Below are 18,938 nucleotides of genomic sequence, written 5' to 3' on the forward strand. Positions count from 1 at the left end.
GTGTGCAAAGAAGTTTATCAAAGAAAATTCCATTGGTCTTCCCTCCCACCAAATACATGGACATGATCGGTCTAATCAGACTTGATCAGTCTCAGTCGCTAATGATTTCTGGCTAGCTAGAAGATCAAACATCAATTGTTGACGGAAACAAATTGACCATGGTAATTTTTGGACTTTTTTTTTTTTTCAGTACAACGATATATTTTACATTAAGAGAATTTAGAATTCGGCTAAGCGACACAATGTGCAATCTAATTTGGTATTGAATTCGCCATCCACGAGTTTCAAACCTAAGATCTCTTACTTACAAGTAAAGATGAATATTACTAGACTGTAGTACTGAATAGTGGTAATTTTTGGACTTACATCATGCCAAAATCCATATGAATTCGATCAATCAGCAAAAGAGATCTTTAGGTTTTTTTTTTTTTTTTTTTTTTGGTCAAAAATGGGATTTTTGATTTGGTTAAAAATGGTTTTTTAATTAGATTATCAAAAATTGGTTTACCAAGCAATGAATCCAATTCATACTTTGAGAGTTAAAACTTAAAAGTCATCTTCAAATGTAAAAGTAAATTACTTGGTGAATAAAATGTCATCATGTGCATCAAAGACTCTTTTCCAATTCACTTTCCAACTACGAAGTGGGAGGTTCTTTCTGGAATTCTAGTTAATATCAGGTTGACATCTTAACGGTCATTATTATTTGACTGTCTGTTGCAAGGTTTGCTTATGGTTTCCGTTAACTTGCTTCTGAATAAACAGGAAAGGAACATGTGATAAATAAAATATCCTTCGCCCATAAAAAGAAAATAAACAGAAGATCCAAATAATATTGTTTTAAATTTAACGGCGTTTGGCACCAACCACAAAAACCATCTAAAATAAAAAGGGTTGCAAAACCTTTGCATTCTTATGCAAGTCAATTATTGCCACGGCAATACTATTCTCTCTCTCTCTCCATTTGTCTCTTTTTCTCTCTCTGAGTTCGTGGTTCAATTAAAGCTTGGTCTTTCATATCCAACTCCACCATCAGTTTGTAAAGCTAGGGTTGCATGGAGTTGTAAGATTCTTAGCTACGCATTGTACATATATATACATACATATGTATCCTTAGCAAATCATAATTGGCACAGTTGATCATCTCAAAAGGTTGACAAGTAGCCTTGATCATTTGTTGCAATCGGTTATCTTTGCTGAGGTTTCTGGTGCTCCTAAACTCCCATCAAGATTTCTGGTTTCATTGCATTCAAGGTACTTACTCATCTATCTATTTGTTATTTTCCTTGTCATATTCTTGTCGATTCTTTCGTTGACCAAAAAAAATATTCTCATCGATTCTTTACTGATCATAGAGTCCAAAGCAGAAACTCGTACAATCCTATCATGGGAGAAATGGCTGGATTCCAATTGGGCGTTATTGGTGCACTGTTTCTTTCAGTGGCTTCATCTGTCTCTATTGTTATATGCAACAAAGCTTTGATGAGCAATCTCGGCTTCCCTTTTGGTAATAGGTCAAATTCTCTTTCCTCATTTGGTAATAAACTAATTTTTTTTTTCTTTTTTCATTTCAATAATCCTTTTTTTTTTTTTTTTTTTTTTTTCTCCCAGCAACAACACTTACCAGTTGGCATCTGATGGTAACATTTTGCACCCTTCATGCGGCACAACGTCTCAAATTTTTCGAGAGTAAATCAATTGACATGAAGACTGTCATGCTCTTTGGTATTCTAAATGGTGTTTCCATTGGACTGCTAAACTTGAGCCTCGGATTCAACTCCATTGGATTCTACCAGGTAATTTAATTTAGTTTTCTAGTTTTAGGTCATATCTGTACGAGAAAGATGAGCGGTAAATATAGTACATGTAGCACCGTCGAGTGTCATATGTTCTGCACAATTGTCTTTGTTATAACATTTTGGATTCTTGTTTTTGCAGATGACCAAGCTTGCAATTATACCCTTTACTGTGTTACTGGAAACTCTTTTCCTTAAAAAACAATTCAGGTATCAAGCATTTTTAAATGGAAGTTCCACAAGTTATATATATATATATATATATATATATATGTATGTATGTATTTCAAAATTAGTAACCCTTTTATTTTTATCTTAATAATTGCAGCCAGAAGATCAAGTTTTCTCTCTTCTTATTAGTTGTTGGAGTTGGAATTGCCTCAGTGACAGACCTCCAGCTCAATTTTGTTGGAACTATTCTCTCTCTTCTAGCCATCGTGACAACCTGTGTTGGACAAATTGTATCCTTGATATTCTTTTTATTTTATTTTATTGCACTTCAAATTTTTATTCTTTATTTTCCAACTACCTTCTGTTTTCAAGTCTCTTTTGGGTGGCTCATCTGGCTCAGTTGCTTGTAGAACAAGTTAATTCTTAACTAAGCTTCCAATTCAGCTAACAAACACAATACAGAAAAGGCTCAATGTCTCCTCTACTCAGCTTCTCTACCAATCAGCCCCTTTTCAAGCAGCTATTCTTTTTGTATCAGGCCCTGTGGTCGACCAGTTCCTCACCAAGCAAAATGTCTTTGCCCATAAATATTCTTCCATAGTTTTGGTAGGTAGATTCTTCTTTTCATATACTAATTGCAATTTATATTTCCATGATTGATTTCAATTAAAATAATAACTGTTCTGGTATATATAATATGTCAGGCCTATTAAGATATGAAGAGTAATGGTTATGATTGATAATCTGAAAAAAAATATATATACATATATATATATATATAATTGTTAAAAGCACTCTGAAAATCTAATTATGCACCCCCAAACTCTATAATTAGAAAGAAAAATACAATTACAAGGAGTACATAATTAGGTTTCTGGAGTGCTAATAGTAGTTTATATAGCATATCAGACTGCTTAAGAAGTGAATAAGCATGATTAATTTCAATGAAACATTTTCACGATTCATAGTTCTAGTTGATATAAAATATGACAACGTAACATATCAACCTATTTAACAAGAGAAGTTGCTCATCTAAATGTTAAAATACATATAATTGAATGTTCTCTTGCCATACGTTGTCAAATAATCAATCTACATCATCAATTAGGTGGATGCTTATTTTAATATGTGGCTTCAGATTCTAACATATTTCTGCATTATTTTTTGCTTATGTGTGCAGGTATTCATCATACTCTCATGCCTAATAGCTGTGTCTGTAAACTTCAGTACCTTCTTAGTAATTGGCAAGACATCACCTGTTACATATCAAGTGCTAGGCCACCTCAAGACATGCCTTGTTCTAGGGTTCGGCTACACATTACTTCATGACCCTTTCACCGAGAGGAACATAATTGGAATTCTAGTTGCCATTTTTGGGATGGGATTGTATTCATATTTCTGTGCCCAGGAAAACAAGAAGAAACAAGCTGGTGGTGACCTCTCATTGGGATCTCAGATCAAAGATAAGGATGGCACTCCACTTTTGATCCAAGATAAAGACAGCCATGAGGTTAAGAAATTAACTAAGAACTCTCTTGTTTGATTGATAGGGTTTTATCAGATCATATGGCTGCATGTGTATTATTGCACTCTGAGTTTTCAGTCTTTTCCCCATAAGCTGTAATTTGATTTTTATTCTTTTGATTAATAAATTTACCCTTTACATATGTACAATTACCCCTTTTTTTTTCCCCTCTGTTTTTCTCTCTTCTTTTTGGTCTTATAATTTGTTTAGGGAAATGGTTCCCACGCCCTTATTTTTATTTCTGGTACTTGGATTGGATAAATAAAAGAATGAATAACAGAAAAAAATTAGCAATACTGTGAAAAAGAAAAATATTATGCCAAAGTAAAAAATGATGTTAGAAAATCGATTTCCTTGTATATAATAGTGCTTACTTTATTGAAGGCTGTTGTATATTATTCGTCTGGTCCACTATGAAATTGGGCTAAATGAGAAGCCTTGTTTCTCAACTACCCATACTAGTTGTGAGTCCAAAATATAGGCCCCGTTAGTGCAAATGAGCACTTATTCTATGTAATTGGGTAAGAATTGGTCTTGTTTTTCTAAAATTCTTAAGCAATGAAGTGTTATTTTAGGAAGATTTTTTAGTGTGCTGAGAATATAACCTGGTACTTGGCCCACCTGCCTCAAAAAACTCTTTTTCTTTTGCTTATTCTTCCATTCAGTTTTTTTTTTTTTTCATCATATTACCGAATGTTCTTTCTCTACTGTTTGAGATGATTTTCATAGTCCACAAACTAGTGCTAATTATAACACCTCCTTCCATAACTCCTTTTTTGCTTATAAGTACATAAAGGGCATCCATGGCAATATTGTTGAAATAGTGTTGTCAAAGTTGTATTGTATTGGTAAACGAAAATGGCAAGCAAAATTTTGCATTTTTAAATTTTGAGAATTATGTCTGGTAGTTTACACTAAGAATGATGCTCTGAAAAAAGAAAATCGTGAAAGATGTTATGAGAATGAAAGAGACAGTAAATACCTGTGATGGGAGTGGGGTGTGAGTCATAGCAAAGGTGGCGGTGGCGGAAATGGCAGTTAGGATGATTATGGTGGTGGTAGTGGTGGAGGCAATGGAGGTGTTCAATGACAATGATAACGAGTGTGATAATTATGACTAAATTGGTAAGATAGTGATGGTGATGGCAATGATAATAGCGGGTGTGGTGGTTGAGATGACCTTAGTAAGGTTTCGAACTTATGATGCCATATGTATAATTTATTTTTCCTAATACTCTTACTTTTTTTGTTTGTGAGAAAACGGGGACAAAGCCCAAAAAATTCAAAATGGCAGAGGCCTGGAAATACCTGTAACTTTGTTTTGTACATGGCGTACATGAAATTCTCATATTCCATATATGTACAGGTTTTAATGGCATGATTAGGGTTGGGCACTTAGAACCGAAAATTGAAACACGAACCAAATCAAACTGTATCGAACGGTTTGGTTTTCCAGTTTTGAAACGGTTTCTATTTTGAACCGAACCGCAACATAGAAAACGGTTTGGTTTCGGTTTTGGCTTTTGAAACTGCACTAAAACCAAATTGCACCACAAATATTAATAAACATTTAATTAAATATCCATATTAAATTTCATGTTTTAATTGGTTGTTTATTAGAATCCATGTACTTAGTATGTACTCAACCACACTAGAATATCATCATTCATCACTTTCTTTCGTTCATTAACTTGAAGGACCTTTGTTATTTTATACCATCACAGACATACACACGTATATCTACAAGGGTGGACTAATCTTGTCATCAAGAGTCGAACAATGATCTAAAGAAGTCCACTCATTTGAAGCATGATATCACATATTCTAGTATGAAAGTTTCGCTCATGTTTAATGAATTCAAAGTTATTCAACTTGTTTTATGTTATACCTTGTACGAGACACCCTTTTATTTCACAAACATGTTTTAACATCACAACTACATGCAACATGCTAATTGTTTACATAACAAATGTCTTTTTTCCTATTGAATGTTTATTAATATGTTAAATTGCAAATTGTACATTTTTTCTTAAAAACCAAACCGAAACCGTTTGAAGCTGTACCGAATCAAACCAAATGGTTTGGTTTCATTTTGGATTTGGCTTCAAAACTGAACCAAACTAAACAGCAAAAAAATTCGGTTTCGGTTTCACTCCAAGCTACACCGAACCAAACCGTGCCCACCCCTCACATGAGTATTCTTGTATTCATCACTTTGGTTACAAACACTTCAATTTTCGTACTCCCACTTATTTTCATTAATTTCAATTAAGATTAACTTCGATAACTATCATTCATGATATTTGACTTTGAAACTCTTCTAACAAAATAGAGATTAAGTGCTAGTAAAAATACTTTTAAATAATTAAAAACATTTTAAGATAAAATGTTTTTGGAACCAATCACTTCAAGTGTTTTTGAAATCCAATAACATTTTCTCTAAAAACGTTTCAATTATTTAAGAGTGAAACTATCCACAAACCCCTTTTATCTCTCACACACCCTATTAATTTCTATCATTTGGTCTTCAACAAAACACTTACCAAACAAGCTTTTAAATTCAAAACTTCTTTTGACAACGTAAAGATTTAGTTTCACTGGAACAAATTCATTCAATAAATTATGAGAGTAAGTGGTACAATAGTTCTACAGCTGATGGATCTCCATTCCTCAATTAACTCAAAATTAGAAATGGAACTAGCGTAGGATGTATGCAGCAGTAGCCCTGGGAATGTGAAAGAAACAATAGCACCAGGGCACAAGGAGCATTGCATGTAACAAAACAGCAAGTGCGGATAGGCAGAGGGCTCCACTCTTCTTTGGCCCCCACCTTGTATTATTATTGTAATTTTATAAAATAGTAGCAATAGTTCGTTAATTTTAACTTAATTGGAATCTTGATCTCTCAATTAAAAATCTGTGACTATTAGTCTATTAACTCGTTAAAATGTGCAATTTCCGTCAACTTTGTTAGAACTTCCGTCAAAATAAGTTATGGTGGAAGGACGATTGCTGCAATTGAATTAAAGTTTGGAGATCATTTCTTTAATTAGGTAAAAATTATACTACCATTGCTCCAGTTGAGTTAAAACTGAAGGAACATTGCCACAATTTTCTCATTTTGGTTTTTAATATTTGCTTATTAATTCAGCTTCATGTGACTTATTTTGACAAAAATTCTGATAAAATTAACAAAAAGAATCATTTGTTTTGATGAGTTTAAAGCAATGGACCACTATTGTCCAACCATGAGATAAGAGGGACACCTGTGTCGCACTCGCACAGTCGCACTACCAACAATGCAAAACTAGCGTCCCCAGAACACCTTTGACCCAATATTCTAACTATTTCATTCTTTCCATACGACCAAACTTTCCATTTGGAGTAGCGCGCGCACAATTATACACACACGGATGGATACACTCTTTGTCTTTACATGACCATCCTCACAGACAACCGCAGAGAGATTGAGAGAGAAAATCCTGAGAAAATCAGGGTGTTTGGTTGCTGAGAAAATTTGAATCCGGGTGGGTGGGATAGACCTGCCTTTTCAGGATCTGTAAAGGTTCTGAAAGGTGGGGACCTCATCCGTCATCCCTCATTCTTCGTCCTCCGTTTGTCTGCTGCAGTCCCAACACCGTTTATGAACACAACACCCTCGATTTCGATACAGGTATCGAATTTTGTTCCTCTCCGCCCTTTTTTCGCTCCCCTTTATTGTCGTTAGGGTTTCAATTTTGTGGGCTCTTATAAGTTTGCATATTTCCATATCTCAGCTTTGTAATTCCGGAAATGTCTGGTCTTTGTTTTGAATTTTGAGGTTTTGGGTTCTAATCCTGTTTGATAGGAAAATAAGAGAATTTTCTGGGAAAATTTTGCACCAGCTAATAGAATTAGTTTAAAGGTGTGCTGATAGATACTCATTTTTCATTTGATACATACATACACATATATACATATTTTTATTTTTGTGAACTCTTTTGAAAGATGCCAACTTTGGATATTGTTGATTTTGTTGTTTGCAGCAGTGGTTGGAGAATAGGAATAAGGTGTATGGATCTTACTCTGAAATTCTCTATCCTGCTGTTGCTTCTCGGATTCGGTATGTATGAATTGAACACAACTTATGTCTCTTATACTTGCTCTTAATTGTTCTTATCATTTCGTAATTTATAGTCTTCAAGTTAGCACTTTTGGTCTTGGTAATATTGTACACTAAATATATGTTCAGGGCGGTTTAGGTGGGATTGTCTGGAGTGAACCTTATGCAATTTGAACCCATTTGAGTAACAAACGAAATGGGGACCGTGCTGTTTTGAATAAATTGTTTTTGGTTACTTTCTTTCTGTTTTCTTTTGGTTCGTTTCGTTGCAATTACTTGCCTAGTTATATTGGTCAGGATGCTATTCTTGGGGTTCTTATAACTCGTCCACACCTTCTGTATCAGCAAATGCTTCGCCTTTTAGGAATGATTTTGGTCATTGTGAAAGACTAGTCAAAAAATGGGCTTCTTCTTCACTTGAACAAGAAGTTAAAGAAGACAAACACACACTGGGGGATTTGCTGTTTTTTCTTCATGTCCCCAGAACAGGAGGGCGTACTTATTTCCACTGGTAATTCCACATAGGTCCAACTTTTAAGCTAGATTGACACCCATAATTTTGACAACTGTATTAATGCATGGTTCTGGCTATAAATACACTTGCAGTTTCTTGAGAAAGTTGTACTACAGCTCTCTGGAATGCCCTCGATCTTATGATAAGCTGCGATTTGATCCTAGGTAACATCTTGAGTTCTATTTGTTAACTTTTGTTCTTGACATTTTCAATTCAGTGAATTCTCGATCCTTTAGCATCACTTAAGTTCTAAGTTCAAATAATTTTGTCAACTAAGAATTAGTAAACTCAAGTATATACTATTTTATTTTTGGGCATTGAAATGTTACAAGGGTGTGATTGATTTACAGTTGAGATGTCTGTAGGCTTCAGTGGTTTGTAGAATTGTGTTGAGAAAGTTTTGCAGGAAGGCTGTTTTTATTTGGAAAATAAACTTGACAGATACAGTAGAATTTGGTAGCTCCATTTCTTGGAGAGGGGAAAGGTTTATGATTTATCATTTCAGCCATCTTTTTCTATGTTGACTGTGTTATTCTACTTGTTGAGTCATAAGTTGGAGAAAAATACAATTAAAAGAAGAAAAATCACAAGGTTATCATATGTGCTTCTACTAGGTTTGCATCTTAAAAAGTAAAACTAAGCCTGAGGTCAGCTACTAAGTTGGATGCTGACAGAACTATAATATTCTGTCACCCTTTTATTAACCCTTTCCTTTCCTAATTTTGCATATATTTGCATTTTTAATAGATGTTAATTCTGTACCCTTTGCAGAAAGCGACATTGCAGGTTGTTGGTTACTCATGATGACTATAGCATGATGTCTAAACTTCCCAGGGAGAGAACATCAGTTGTGACAATACTTAGGGATCCGATTGACCGTGTTTTTAGTACTTACGAATTTTCAGTAGAGGTAGCTGCTAGGTTTTTGGTACATCCTAATTTAACTTCTGCAACACAAATGGCAAGACGTATACGTTCAAAGACTAAAGGAGTAAGCACGCTGGATATCTGGCCATGGAAATATTTGGTCCCGTGGATGAGGGAAGACCTTTTTGCTCGGGTATGTTATTTTGGTTATGTACTGCTTGGACGAGTTGACCTTTTTGGTTCTGCAGCTCTCATGCACCTTTGGGATATTTCTGCTGAAGTGCAGTATTTCTTCTTCGCATATTATTTGTAATGTGCTGACATTTCTGGACAGAGAGATGGTCAAGAGCATAGAGGCTCAGGTGATATTCAGAGCAGTGACCCGTACAACATGGAGGAAGTTGTGATGCCATTACACGAGTACATCAAGGACCCTATAGCTCAAGAAATTGTTCACAACGGAGAAACATTCCAGGTTGTTTATCCTCCTATAGTTTTGTATAACATCATGGAAATCTTTAGTGCTTATTTTTAGTTTGCTCCATCCATGACTTGTGAAAATGCTAGAAAGCTTTTGCTTAGAGTCTTAGATACTAAATAGTTGCTTATTTTTCTTAATAATGAGATTCCTCCTTTTGTTTGATTTTTCTTCTATGTGGACCCCCTAGTGGCTATAAAATGATGAGTTTATGAGATTTCGTTATGTTGAAGCATCACTACGCACACATCTGCATATAAGACTTTAATTTATTATATGGTTGACTTTCTAGTTCAAAAGGTTGCAGGATTGACAAACAACTCCTATCTATCAGAATCACATGAAGTGCGCCATTGCGTACAGAGGTATAAACATCTTGGTGAACATGTCCTGGAAGTTGCAAAGGTAATTAAAATGAAGTTTGAAAATTTTCCATGGTATTTTCAATTTTGTTATAAATGTTGTTACTCTCATAATCCATTTTCCCGTGATTGTAATCACTGTAGCGATTTGTAAATTTTTCAGAAGAGGTTGGATGATATGTTATATGTTGGTCTCACTGAGAAGCACAGAGAATCTGCAACCATGTTTGCAAATGTAGTTGGCGCCCAGGTGATTTCACAGCTAGGAGGATCAAATTCTAGCGAGGAGAGTGCTGCTAACAGCAATTCCGGTCAGTGTGGCATCTACTTAAAATTTCTGTTATTTAACCTTGTTCAGGTGTAGTACTCTAAAAAAATATGGAGTTGTACTATTTGTTCAGCGTTAAGAGCACAACGAAGTTCAGAACATTGAGTTCAACTTTGAACTGTGTAATGCCTCTAGCTGAGTATTTTAGGATTACCAAATTATTTGCATAGTACTTTGGGTAACATGTTGATTTTTTATAATTGCTATATAGGATTGATTTACACTACAATCTGGCATTTATCTTATTCCTCTGCTTGTGCTACAGAACAGAGCTACTCAGTTTCAGATTCCAAGTCAGATAATAATGAACTTCGGGTAATTAGAAAAGACCATCATCAGTACGTGGATTGCTTCGTATTTGTAAATTGATTTAGCGGCTTTCTTACTGCAGTGTTTCTGTATATGACAGGACAGGACCCCAAATGGAAAGAAAAGTGAGATTGCTTCACCTGACACTGTTGAAGCAGTGAAAGGAAATGTAAGCCATTTTGCATATTGAGTTATTGACACAATGATAGTTGATCTGGCTTCCACTTTGTTGACTTTGATCCTCTCTACACCTTATTAGATGACTGTGGGAGAGCTTATGGAAGCTTATGAAGACTGCATTTCTAGTTTACGAAACACCCAAGCAAACCGGCGCACCTCTTCTTTGAAGAGAATCTCCCCGGCAAACTTTACAAAGCAGGTAGCATTAAGTTTCTAGTTTCTTCAAAGTAGATGGTACAATAGATGATGTTTTGCATCATTCATTAATTTGTGTGCACAGCATCCATTCATCCTTGTACTCATTCTCTTCTTGGTTAGATGCACATGTAATCTAGAACATATATGAACCTGTGATTTATCGGAAATAAATATTGTAAAGCCTGTTGCCCTTGTTTGCATGTTGGTTTGCAAACTACCTTCTAAGCACTTGAACTTGCTATATCGGTGTTGAGTTGCTATAACCCACCTTTTTTGCTTCTTTATATATAAAGGGTAGTTCTATCCACACACCCATTTTACTTCTCGCACGCTCCTCAATTTTTGACCATCGGATCGAATGAAATGAAGATCAATGGCCAAAAATTAACAAGGGTGTGTGGGAGGTAAAATTGGGTGTGTGAATAGCACTATCCTATGTAAAGGGAGAGGGGGAGTTAGGTGAAACTATCAAAATACCAAAAATAACCCTTTAGTGCTAAAGTGAACAAGACACTCATATAATACGGATAAATTAGTAAACTGTATAATTAAACACAAACCAAGGAGAACTACATTGGATGGCCAATTGGCATGTGCGACGAATTGCTAAGAGGCAAAATACTCAATTTGGGCCCTCTCTTCTTTTAGATGTCATTCTGACCCTTAAAATTTACAGGCACGGCTCCAGGTTCCCAAAATGGTCCTCCAGCAGATAAGGGAACTTAATCATCTTGATGTGGAGCTTTATAAATATGCGCAAAATATCTTTGCAAATCAACATAAGCGTACTTTTGGCATCACGGTAAGTCTCTTTTTCAAGGCTAATAATTCCCTATGCCAAATACATATGCATGTGGCAGGATGTGTTAGACTAGACTATCTTATAGTGTGTGCTTTTTATCTTAATTGGTAAATTTACAGTCAACCATCACATTTTCAGTTTTGTCAGACTAAAAATTAGGCCGGGGAAGAGAAAATGTAAATATGGTCGAAGAAAATAATTTGTGATTTTTAAGAAAATGAAGCCTTTTATAGCGGTGTTCATGTTTAGAAATTGTTTAGATGTTTTACAGGTGGTATCCACCATCAACTTTTAAACTCTGTTATAATGGGGTTTCGGAATTGAAATAGTAATTGTTGCTGGAAATTGTTAATGGTGGTTTGGATTTAGAATATAGAAAATCTTTCTTTAGGCTGCTTGACCTCAAGTCTGTCTTGTGAATTGTATTCAACCAAGCATCATGGTTATTCTGTCCAATGTCATATCCCGACTATTTCTCTATCATGAGAGAGTAGCTTGGGTTTATTCCACAAGTACGATAACCATTAGACATTCACTGGGAACCTCTATCTAGTCTCCTTATTAGTGCATATGTGGTTATTTTCTTTTATGCCTATTTCATGTTCCAGCTTTTATATATCGCCTTGAAGTGTGGTGATAGCCTTGTTCTTGAACACGTTGCCTACTTATTTTACGTAGTCTGTACATAATCATTGAACTGATCCTGTACTCTTGACTTTTTACAAAATAGGATTTCATAATGATTGCGATGCTTTGGCCACATGGCATGTTCCCGAACATATCTGCTTCATTATTTTGTTTAGCTGTTTACGGAAAACTGAAGTTTGTATTTCTGTGTTGTCCCGTTGGGGGGAGATGCAGGAAGAAATTTAGCCTTCTTAGCACCCCAACTAATTTGATTCAACAAACTTAGTTCCATCAACTAATGCATCGAAATTGCAGGGAGTTGGGGAGGGGATGCAGAGCAGCACATATGGCGCGGGCATAAAAGTCCTCTCGTTAGGCGCGACTCTTGTTTTACTTCTTTTGGCCTTCTATGTATTTGTTAACGCCCAAAGAAGAACGTCAAAGGTTAAAATATGAATGTACCTTGATAGACTGTTAAGGATCACACCGGTTTAGAAATATTGAGAAACTGAGATGGAAAGAAGGTATCACATTTGCTTAAGTGTTCATCCTTTGTGTTTATTTTATGTGTGTTTTTTAATGTAGGTCCAATTAATTACGGTGGAGGTCTTCGTTTTTGGTCGTTTGCTATCAGTCCTAGACGAGAAAGCTAACAGCTTCATACTTTTTTCATGGTGCATACAAGGACATGACATATTACTATATGACAAAAACAAGCACTCCAATTTCTTTACCAAGGACAATTGACCTTCAATTTATGTTTTTTTTTTAAGAACTTAGGACACTCAATCTTTTAACCACCAATGGAAATAACCTTTATCGCCTTCTTTTTACGCTCAAAAGACAGGAGATTGCAAAGGAGTTTCTCCTCGATTTAAGTGTTTGATTTACAAAACTTTGTATTTATAATCATTATTGTTTATATTATATATCATTGTGTGAATATCATCTTTGTAAAAAAATAAATTAAAATTAAGTTTGTTCAATCAATCACTAATAATAAATAGATAGATGTTCATAATTCTTTTATTGAATTTGTCCTTTTATTTTTGTAGAGTTTGATGACTAAATGATTGTATATTTTATTATTTTTTACAAAGATGATATCTATAGGGTGCTTTATAATATTAATGGTACCGATTATAAGCCTAAAGTTCCATGAATTGGCTACGAAGTAAATTGATGAGGAACTCTTCCTCAACTATGGATGAGTCAAGTTAATTCCGATACATTTCAAAGAAAAGGGTACATTTTATATTAAAAATAATGACCCATACTTTTTATTTTGGCAATAGATCGCCCAAATTTCATATTTGGTGCAAATCTACGACTTGCAACCAAATTCCTTTCATAAGAGTTTGAAAAATTAATATTTTAATAAATTAAGGAAATCACAGACCGATTTGCTGACCTAAAGAAAAAATTGAAAATTCATTGTAATTTTATGTTTTTTGAAAATTTTATTATTATTTGGAGGAGGGGGAAGGGTTTGAAACTATTACAATAAATGTAGGTAGGACGCATAGGTAAAAACCCAACATACTATTCACTGTAAATAAAAGACTACATTTTTGTATAATTTCACTTCAATTCTTCTACAATCTTTACCAAATTCAAACCCGAAATCAACTTCACACTTTCTCTTCATGACCTGACTCCAACGCGGCTAAAAAAATGTCATTTGCCTTCGTATAAATTGACTCGAGTGAGCCATAGGAAGTGAATTGACAAAAATATCCCCCCCCTGTGAAGGACATGTGATATATTATAACGGAAAAATAGATGGAAAGCAACGTAGGTGGTAAATTCCAACAGTTGAGAGAGTGTAGGTGGTAAAAATAAAAAATTGAAAGTGTAGGTAATATTAACACACATACTTACAAGTTCATGTGGTAATTGTGCAAAACCTCATGTAGATATTTAGGGTTCCTGGACTCTAGTCACCTAAGGGTTAGACCATCTCCAATGGTTGGGCTAAAAGCTAAATTTTTTAGCCTGGAAAATTTAGCTTTTAGCCCAGAAACAACTTTTTTGCTACAACCATTCTAGCCTAAAATTTTAGCCTGGGATTATTAAATAATGAACTTAGGCTATTTTTTTTTGTTAAATTAATTTTTTTTTTAAAATAGATATGTAGACTATCGTAAATTAATTTTATGAACATTTTAATCTAAAAAATTTAAATTCCGATAAATATTGGGTGGAGTCCACTCCGATTTCTGGGCTAAATTTTGGCGGGAATTTGGCATTGGTTTAGCATTTAGCATTTAGCCCAAAATTTCCCCTTGGGTTGGAGTGGGTTTGGGGAGAAATTTTAGGGGGTAATTTGGCTTTTAGCCCACCATTGGAGTTGGTCTTAGGTAAGTGTGTTTTTTCCTTTCCAAATTAAGGGTTAGGTAAGTTTATAATGTTGATATTTTCAGTGTCAAATAGGTAAGTTTCTTCCTTTTAATATTCTTAGGTTATTAGGGTTTATATTTTCTATTTCAACAGACTCATAAAACTCTAGCGCGCTTTAACATATTAATAACAAAAGTCCGAGAGTTTTCCCTTTTTCGATGGAGTCCGGCATGCTAGCAGTGTGCTCTAGTTTATTTTGGATCTAGCACACTAGTCTAACCCGTTTCATGTTTTTGCTGCATCACTCGAAAAAGACGTTTTCTTGATTTTTTTGGTTTGTTTGGGAATTAGGGTTTAGGGTTGCATGAACCCTAAAGTCGAAGTCGTATGTTGAGGATTCAAAGGCCTTGGCAGCATGAGAAGGGGTGGATCTTGCTGGTTGCCGAGGTTGGTTCTATATATTGAGATGGCGGTGCTAAATCGGGTGATGACTCTTCTCCAGCGTTGCCTACAGAATAAGCTTGTGCACCTGTACAAAGAGGAGAATTCCAAAGCTGCGTTCATTTAGTTGTTTGAAGAGATCTCCCTGAGTTATCCTAGACATTCTTTTAGCTAAAAATAATGGCCGGAGTCCGGCAGTTTACTCCCCGTTGTACTGCTATCGCTTAATCGAAATTCTGAAATCGCGATATAATTAATCAAACAGCACGACTTAGGCTTGGCTATAGCTAGTATCAACACCAACTCGAAACCAACAGCGAACACATCGCTAACGTTAATTAAATGCGTATTAGAACATTTATTTTTTCAGTTAGAGTCATGTTTCTGTTTTTGTTTCTTTTTCTTCTCTCTTTTTTTTTTTGGCCAAACGAAAGAAATAATTTAGAATCATGCTGCGGGTAACATTCAATGCACAAGGATTTCACCCAATAAATACTGTTTCCTTCTATTGCAATATGCCACCCGGAGAAATAAAGGTAAGAATCCAACCCATGAGATAATTGTCCTTAATTGACAATTCTTGTTCTTATCTCCCTATTTAGTTTTGTTATATATTGTGAACAATGTAATAAGCAATGCAGCATTTCTATTAAGCTTTGATCCCCACCATGAAAATTTTGTCGCGTAAAAGAGTTAGCAATTCAGTGAGTTTGCTATTCTTTGTGTCCGCAATAATCCAAGGATTTTTTATTGCCTTGACAGCAAGTACTCCAGTTTTCATGTGGAATTCCTATTATAATTGAATGAAGACTGTGATACTTAAATAATGTGTCACATATGCGAATTTCTTTCTCCTATCAAATTATGGGATTTGTTGCTCATGAAAATGATTGTTTTTCTCTTTTTTTTTTTTTTGCTTCAGAATGGAGATTCGCTTGCGATCGGGATTTCCTGCGTCTTGAATCGCCAGGTGTACAATACGTGTATTTTAATATTCCAACATATACTGCTTTCGATTTTTCAACAAGCTACTTACTGTGCACCTTATGTTTGTAGGCTTCCACCGACGATCCAGATGCTTGGCGGACTGTTACTCTTACGGATGTCAATGATTCCCATACTACGACAACAATAAGGAGGAGACCGAGGAGGAGGCAGCGGTGGCGGCCAAGCAACGGGAAGATGATGATCATGTTTGGTCTGTCTACGGCCATGATGATAAGAAAACTTACGAGCTTCAAAAAAAAACAAAGCGCCCTTCAGCTCTTTAAGTCCTTTTTTTTTTTTAATGACAATGCCTCTCCTAGCTTGTTGCCAAGTTTAATTGTTGCTCTTTGTACTTTGAGTTGATGAGTGCTTTTTTCGTTTCCTTAACAAAGGAGAAAACACAGATTTTTCAAGTGATACCACAGTTGTTTGTGAAGTGAATGAGCTAGTACGTTGTATGATTGTATTCACTCATCTTATAACACATGAACTGATTATATCATGTATTATTTCAATTTTACACAAATTTTGAGGCATAATTTCAGGTTGAAGCATAAAATCAACACCAATTTAACCCTATATTAAAGAATTTACCAAATGAGAACAATTACAACAAATTTCCAAACATCAATAAAATCCACGCATAAAATCACATAATGCACAAAATTAAATGCAGAACTTAAAAAGTCGGCTTCATTATCAACTCGAGAAATGCTAAGGGGACTCTCTCAAAGTGGGACTCTCCATGGACTCTCTGCTACCACAGTTTAACGTCAATTCACGTGCCAATATTATAAAACATTGTGTCAAAAACATGAGATGGTAGAGAGTCCATGGAGAATCTCAACTAGCCTCGTTCTAGTCATTTTCTTTTAATACATGATTCGCATGTATTAGTTAACAAATACTTTCACACCGTTGGTTGCTACTATTCATTTCATACTCAATTGCCAGTGTCGTAAAGATATGGCGAATATCTATAGATATACCATTGGAAACCACACGATGTTCTTGTGGGTTTGGTAGACTCACCAGAACGATGCCTTAGTAACCAACTAAGTGTCATTCTATGATCTTGCATGATGAAGTACCATACTTGGAAGATATATTTTTTATTATTAGAAACTGAATACATATTATCAACTCTTATTTCCTTACATAAATATAACCTTTTTTTCCCAATAATGACAACACCATTCATGAAATTTGTCTCAAAACTTTTCTTTTCTAAGACAGAAACAGAGACAAGATTCCTCCTAATGTTTGCTTTCTTTTCTAGGACAGAAACGACGACAAAATTCCTCCTAATGTTTGGTGCAAATAGAAGATTTTTAAGTACAATGGTAGACTTACTATTGTTGATCTTCCAATCTCCTTCACCTAAAATATTGACATAAGTATTATTGCCCTAAGTCTATCCTAGTGCTCTCCTAGTGGTTTCTCCTTAAAGTTGATGAAGAAACTTTTGTCCTTACGTATGTGTTGGGTTTGCTCCTAAGTCTATCCACCATTGTCCTTGACTTTAGCAATGAGTGCTTCGAAGACAATCAATATCATCTATTTAAGAATTTTGTTGTTCTTGCGTCGTTTGGGGCACTTGAACCTATAGTGACCCATCTCTCCATAGTTGAAACATGCAGTACTCTACTTTACTTTGAACTTGTTCTGCTTGCGCTTTCCCACTTTTTTAAGTTTTGGCGCTTGTTGCCATGTGGCTTGCGCATGTGTAGCTTGTTTTTTTTGAAAATCTTCTGCATAAGGAGGTTAACTTTGCCTTGTCCAATTTCTTTTTTTCTTATGATTCTTATGAATTTCTTCGATAGCCAACTTTGCAGGCAATGATCCATTGTTAATGCCGCTTGGCCATAAGTCTGGAAGTTGGATGACTTGAATTGATTAAGTCTTTTTCCATTAATTTTCCTTAATTATCAAGGATATGACTATTAGATATAACTGAATAGTTGTATTCAACAAGAGAAGTTGTAACTCCCCCTGAAGAATACAACTCCTCCGGAAAGAGTATTTCATCGCTATATATTCACCAAATTCCTTTCTTGTCAGAGCATTCAATTCCAACTTGATAATTGTTCACACTCTCTTATTCATATCCTCATATCATATATATGGTGATCGATAGTCTATGTGACATCGGTTTTATGATCCTGTTCATTCCCCTATTTCCATCAAATTGTACATGTTTGTCTGCAACTCCCGCCAGTACTCCCCTTTCAAATAATGGGACCATCTGCCTGTTGGAAAATATTAGTATTTTAGGTATTATATTATTTGGGTTATCTTATAAGTTTAGTTTGGGTCTAGCCTGGTAGTATTAGGGTTAGAATAATATAATGCTTCATAGCTATGTATAAATGTAGCCTCTTGAGATTTTATAGCCGTTTCGGCATTCTAATTTGTTTAATAATATTCTTATTATTTTGTATTCTTGTTCATTGGGTAATATGATATTCAACTTGGTATCAGAGCAAATTAGATTCTTCAGAATTTAATCTGTTCTGGGTGGGTTGTTATATGTAAAAATAAAAATAAGAAGATTGAAATTGCTAGAAATCTGAAGTTGAGTCACCAAGCCACGGGTATCGCGTCGCTCTGAAGACTAGAACCCCACTGCTGCAATTCGCATTTGCTGTTCGCATATCGCCGGTTTGTCAGCGTTTCTGTTGACAAATAATAATATGTGACTCCTGTTCCTTGTAGACCAGTCACGCCTGCACGAACCCGCCATGCTTGCACCGCTCGAATCGTGACCCGCATCAGATCTGCCACACCTGTTCAGTTATACCAGACTCGCATCACACCATCTTGAAGCCGTACCCGATGCAAACTGCAACCCAGATCCATCCCGCCACCGCACACCCGTCTACCCGCTGCTCTCACCCACATCAGACCTGCT

At 35.4% G+C, this 18,938-nt stretch overlaps 2 protein-coding genes across 10 annotated transcripts; both read left to right on the forward strand.

Annotated features, from left to right (window-relative positions):
- Positions 1 to 831: 831 nt before the first annotated feature.
- On the forward strand, positions 832 to 3,634 carry LOC137716575 (UDP-xylose transporter 1-like). 2 transcript variants are annotated; one of them, XM_088691322.1, is made up of 7 exons: positions 832 to 1,254; positions 1,356 to 1,507; positions 1,612 to 1,796; positions 1,939 to 2,006; positions 2,125 to 2,257; positions 2,412 to 2,573; positions 3,148 to 3,634. In XM_088691322.1, exons 2-7 carry the CDS (start codon positions 1,387 to 1,389, stop codon positions 3,508 to 3,510), a joined length of 1,032 nt encoding a protein of 343 aa, XP_088547448.1. In that variant the 5' UTR covers positions 832 to 1,254; positions 1,356 to 1,386; the 3' UTR covers positions 3,511 to 3,634. The 2 variants fall into 2 exon arrangements, with proteins under 2 accessions (XP_088547448.1, XP_068312129.1); XM_068456028.2 differs by having other exon boundaries at positions 916 to 1,254; positions 1,368 to 1,507.
- A 3,106-nt stretch (positions 3,635 to 6,740) lies between these two features.
- LOC137715389 (protein-tyrosine sulfotransferase) lies at positions 6,741 to 12,807 on the forward strand. 8 transcript variants are annotated; one of them, XM_068454702.2, is made up of 13 exons: positions 6,741 to 7,165; positions 7,521 to 7,594; positions 7,940 to 8,105; positions 8,201 to 8,272; positions 8,880 to 9,168; positions 9,310 to 9,450; positions 9,754 to 9,858; positions 9,979 to 10,126; positions 10,409 to 10,458; positions 10,553 to 10,621; positions 10,712 to 10,831; positions 11,507 to 11,632; positions 12,575 to 12,807. In XM_068454702.2, exons 2-13 carry the CDS (start codon positions 7,546 to 7,548, stop codon positions 12,713 to 12,715), a joined length of 1,476 nt encoding a protein of 491 aa, XP_068310803.2. In that variant the 5' UTR covers positions 6,741 to 7,165; positions 7,521 to 7,545; the 3' UTR covers positions 12,716 to 12,807. The 8 variants fall into 8 exon arrangements, with proteins under 8 accessions (XP_068310803.2, XP_088547451.1, XP_068310802.2 ...); XM_088691325.1 differs by having other exon boundaries at positions 6,774 to 7,165; positions 7,518 to 7,594; positions 10,355 to 10,458; XM_068454701.2 differs by having other exon boundaries at positions 6,774 to 7,165; positions 7,518 to 7,594.
- Positions 12,808 to 18,938: the final 6,131 nt, after the last annotated feature.

This window comes from Pyrus communis, chromosome 3 (assembly GCF_041283825.1).
Source record: "Pyrus communis isolate YQ-2024b chromosome 3, ASM4128382v1, whole genome shotgun sequence".
Lineage (NCBI taxonomy): Eukaryota > Viridiplantae > Streptophyta > Magnoliopsida > Rosales > Rosaceae > Pyrus > Pyrus communis.

Coding starts and splice junctions, on each gene's coding strand:
- LOC137715389 (XM_088691323.1), top strand. CDS start 7,546: ATGGATCTTACTCTGAAATTCTCTATCCTGCTGTTGCTTCTCGGATTC. Junction 10,459..10,552: donor CAGATAATAATGAACTTCGG/GTAATTAGAAAA, acceptor TGTATATGACAG/GACAGGACCCCAAATGGAAA. Junction 11,633..12,574: donor AGCGTACTTTTGGCATCACG/GTAAGTCTCTTT, acceptor TCGAAATTGCAG/GGAGTTGGGGAGGGGATGCA.
- LOC137716575 (XM_088691322.1), top strand. CDS start 1,387: ATGGGAGAAATGGCTGGATTCCAATTGGGCGTTATTGGTGCACTGTTT. Junction 1,797..1,938: donor ACTCCATTGGATTCTACCAG/GTAATTTAATTT, acceptor TTGTTTTTGCAG/ATGACCAAGCTTGCAATTAT. Junction 2,258..2,411: donor CAACCTGTGTTGGACAAATT/GTATCCTTGATA, acceptor CTTCCAATTCAG/CTAACAAACACAATACAGAA.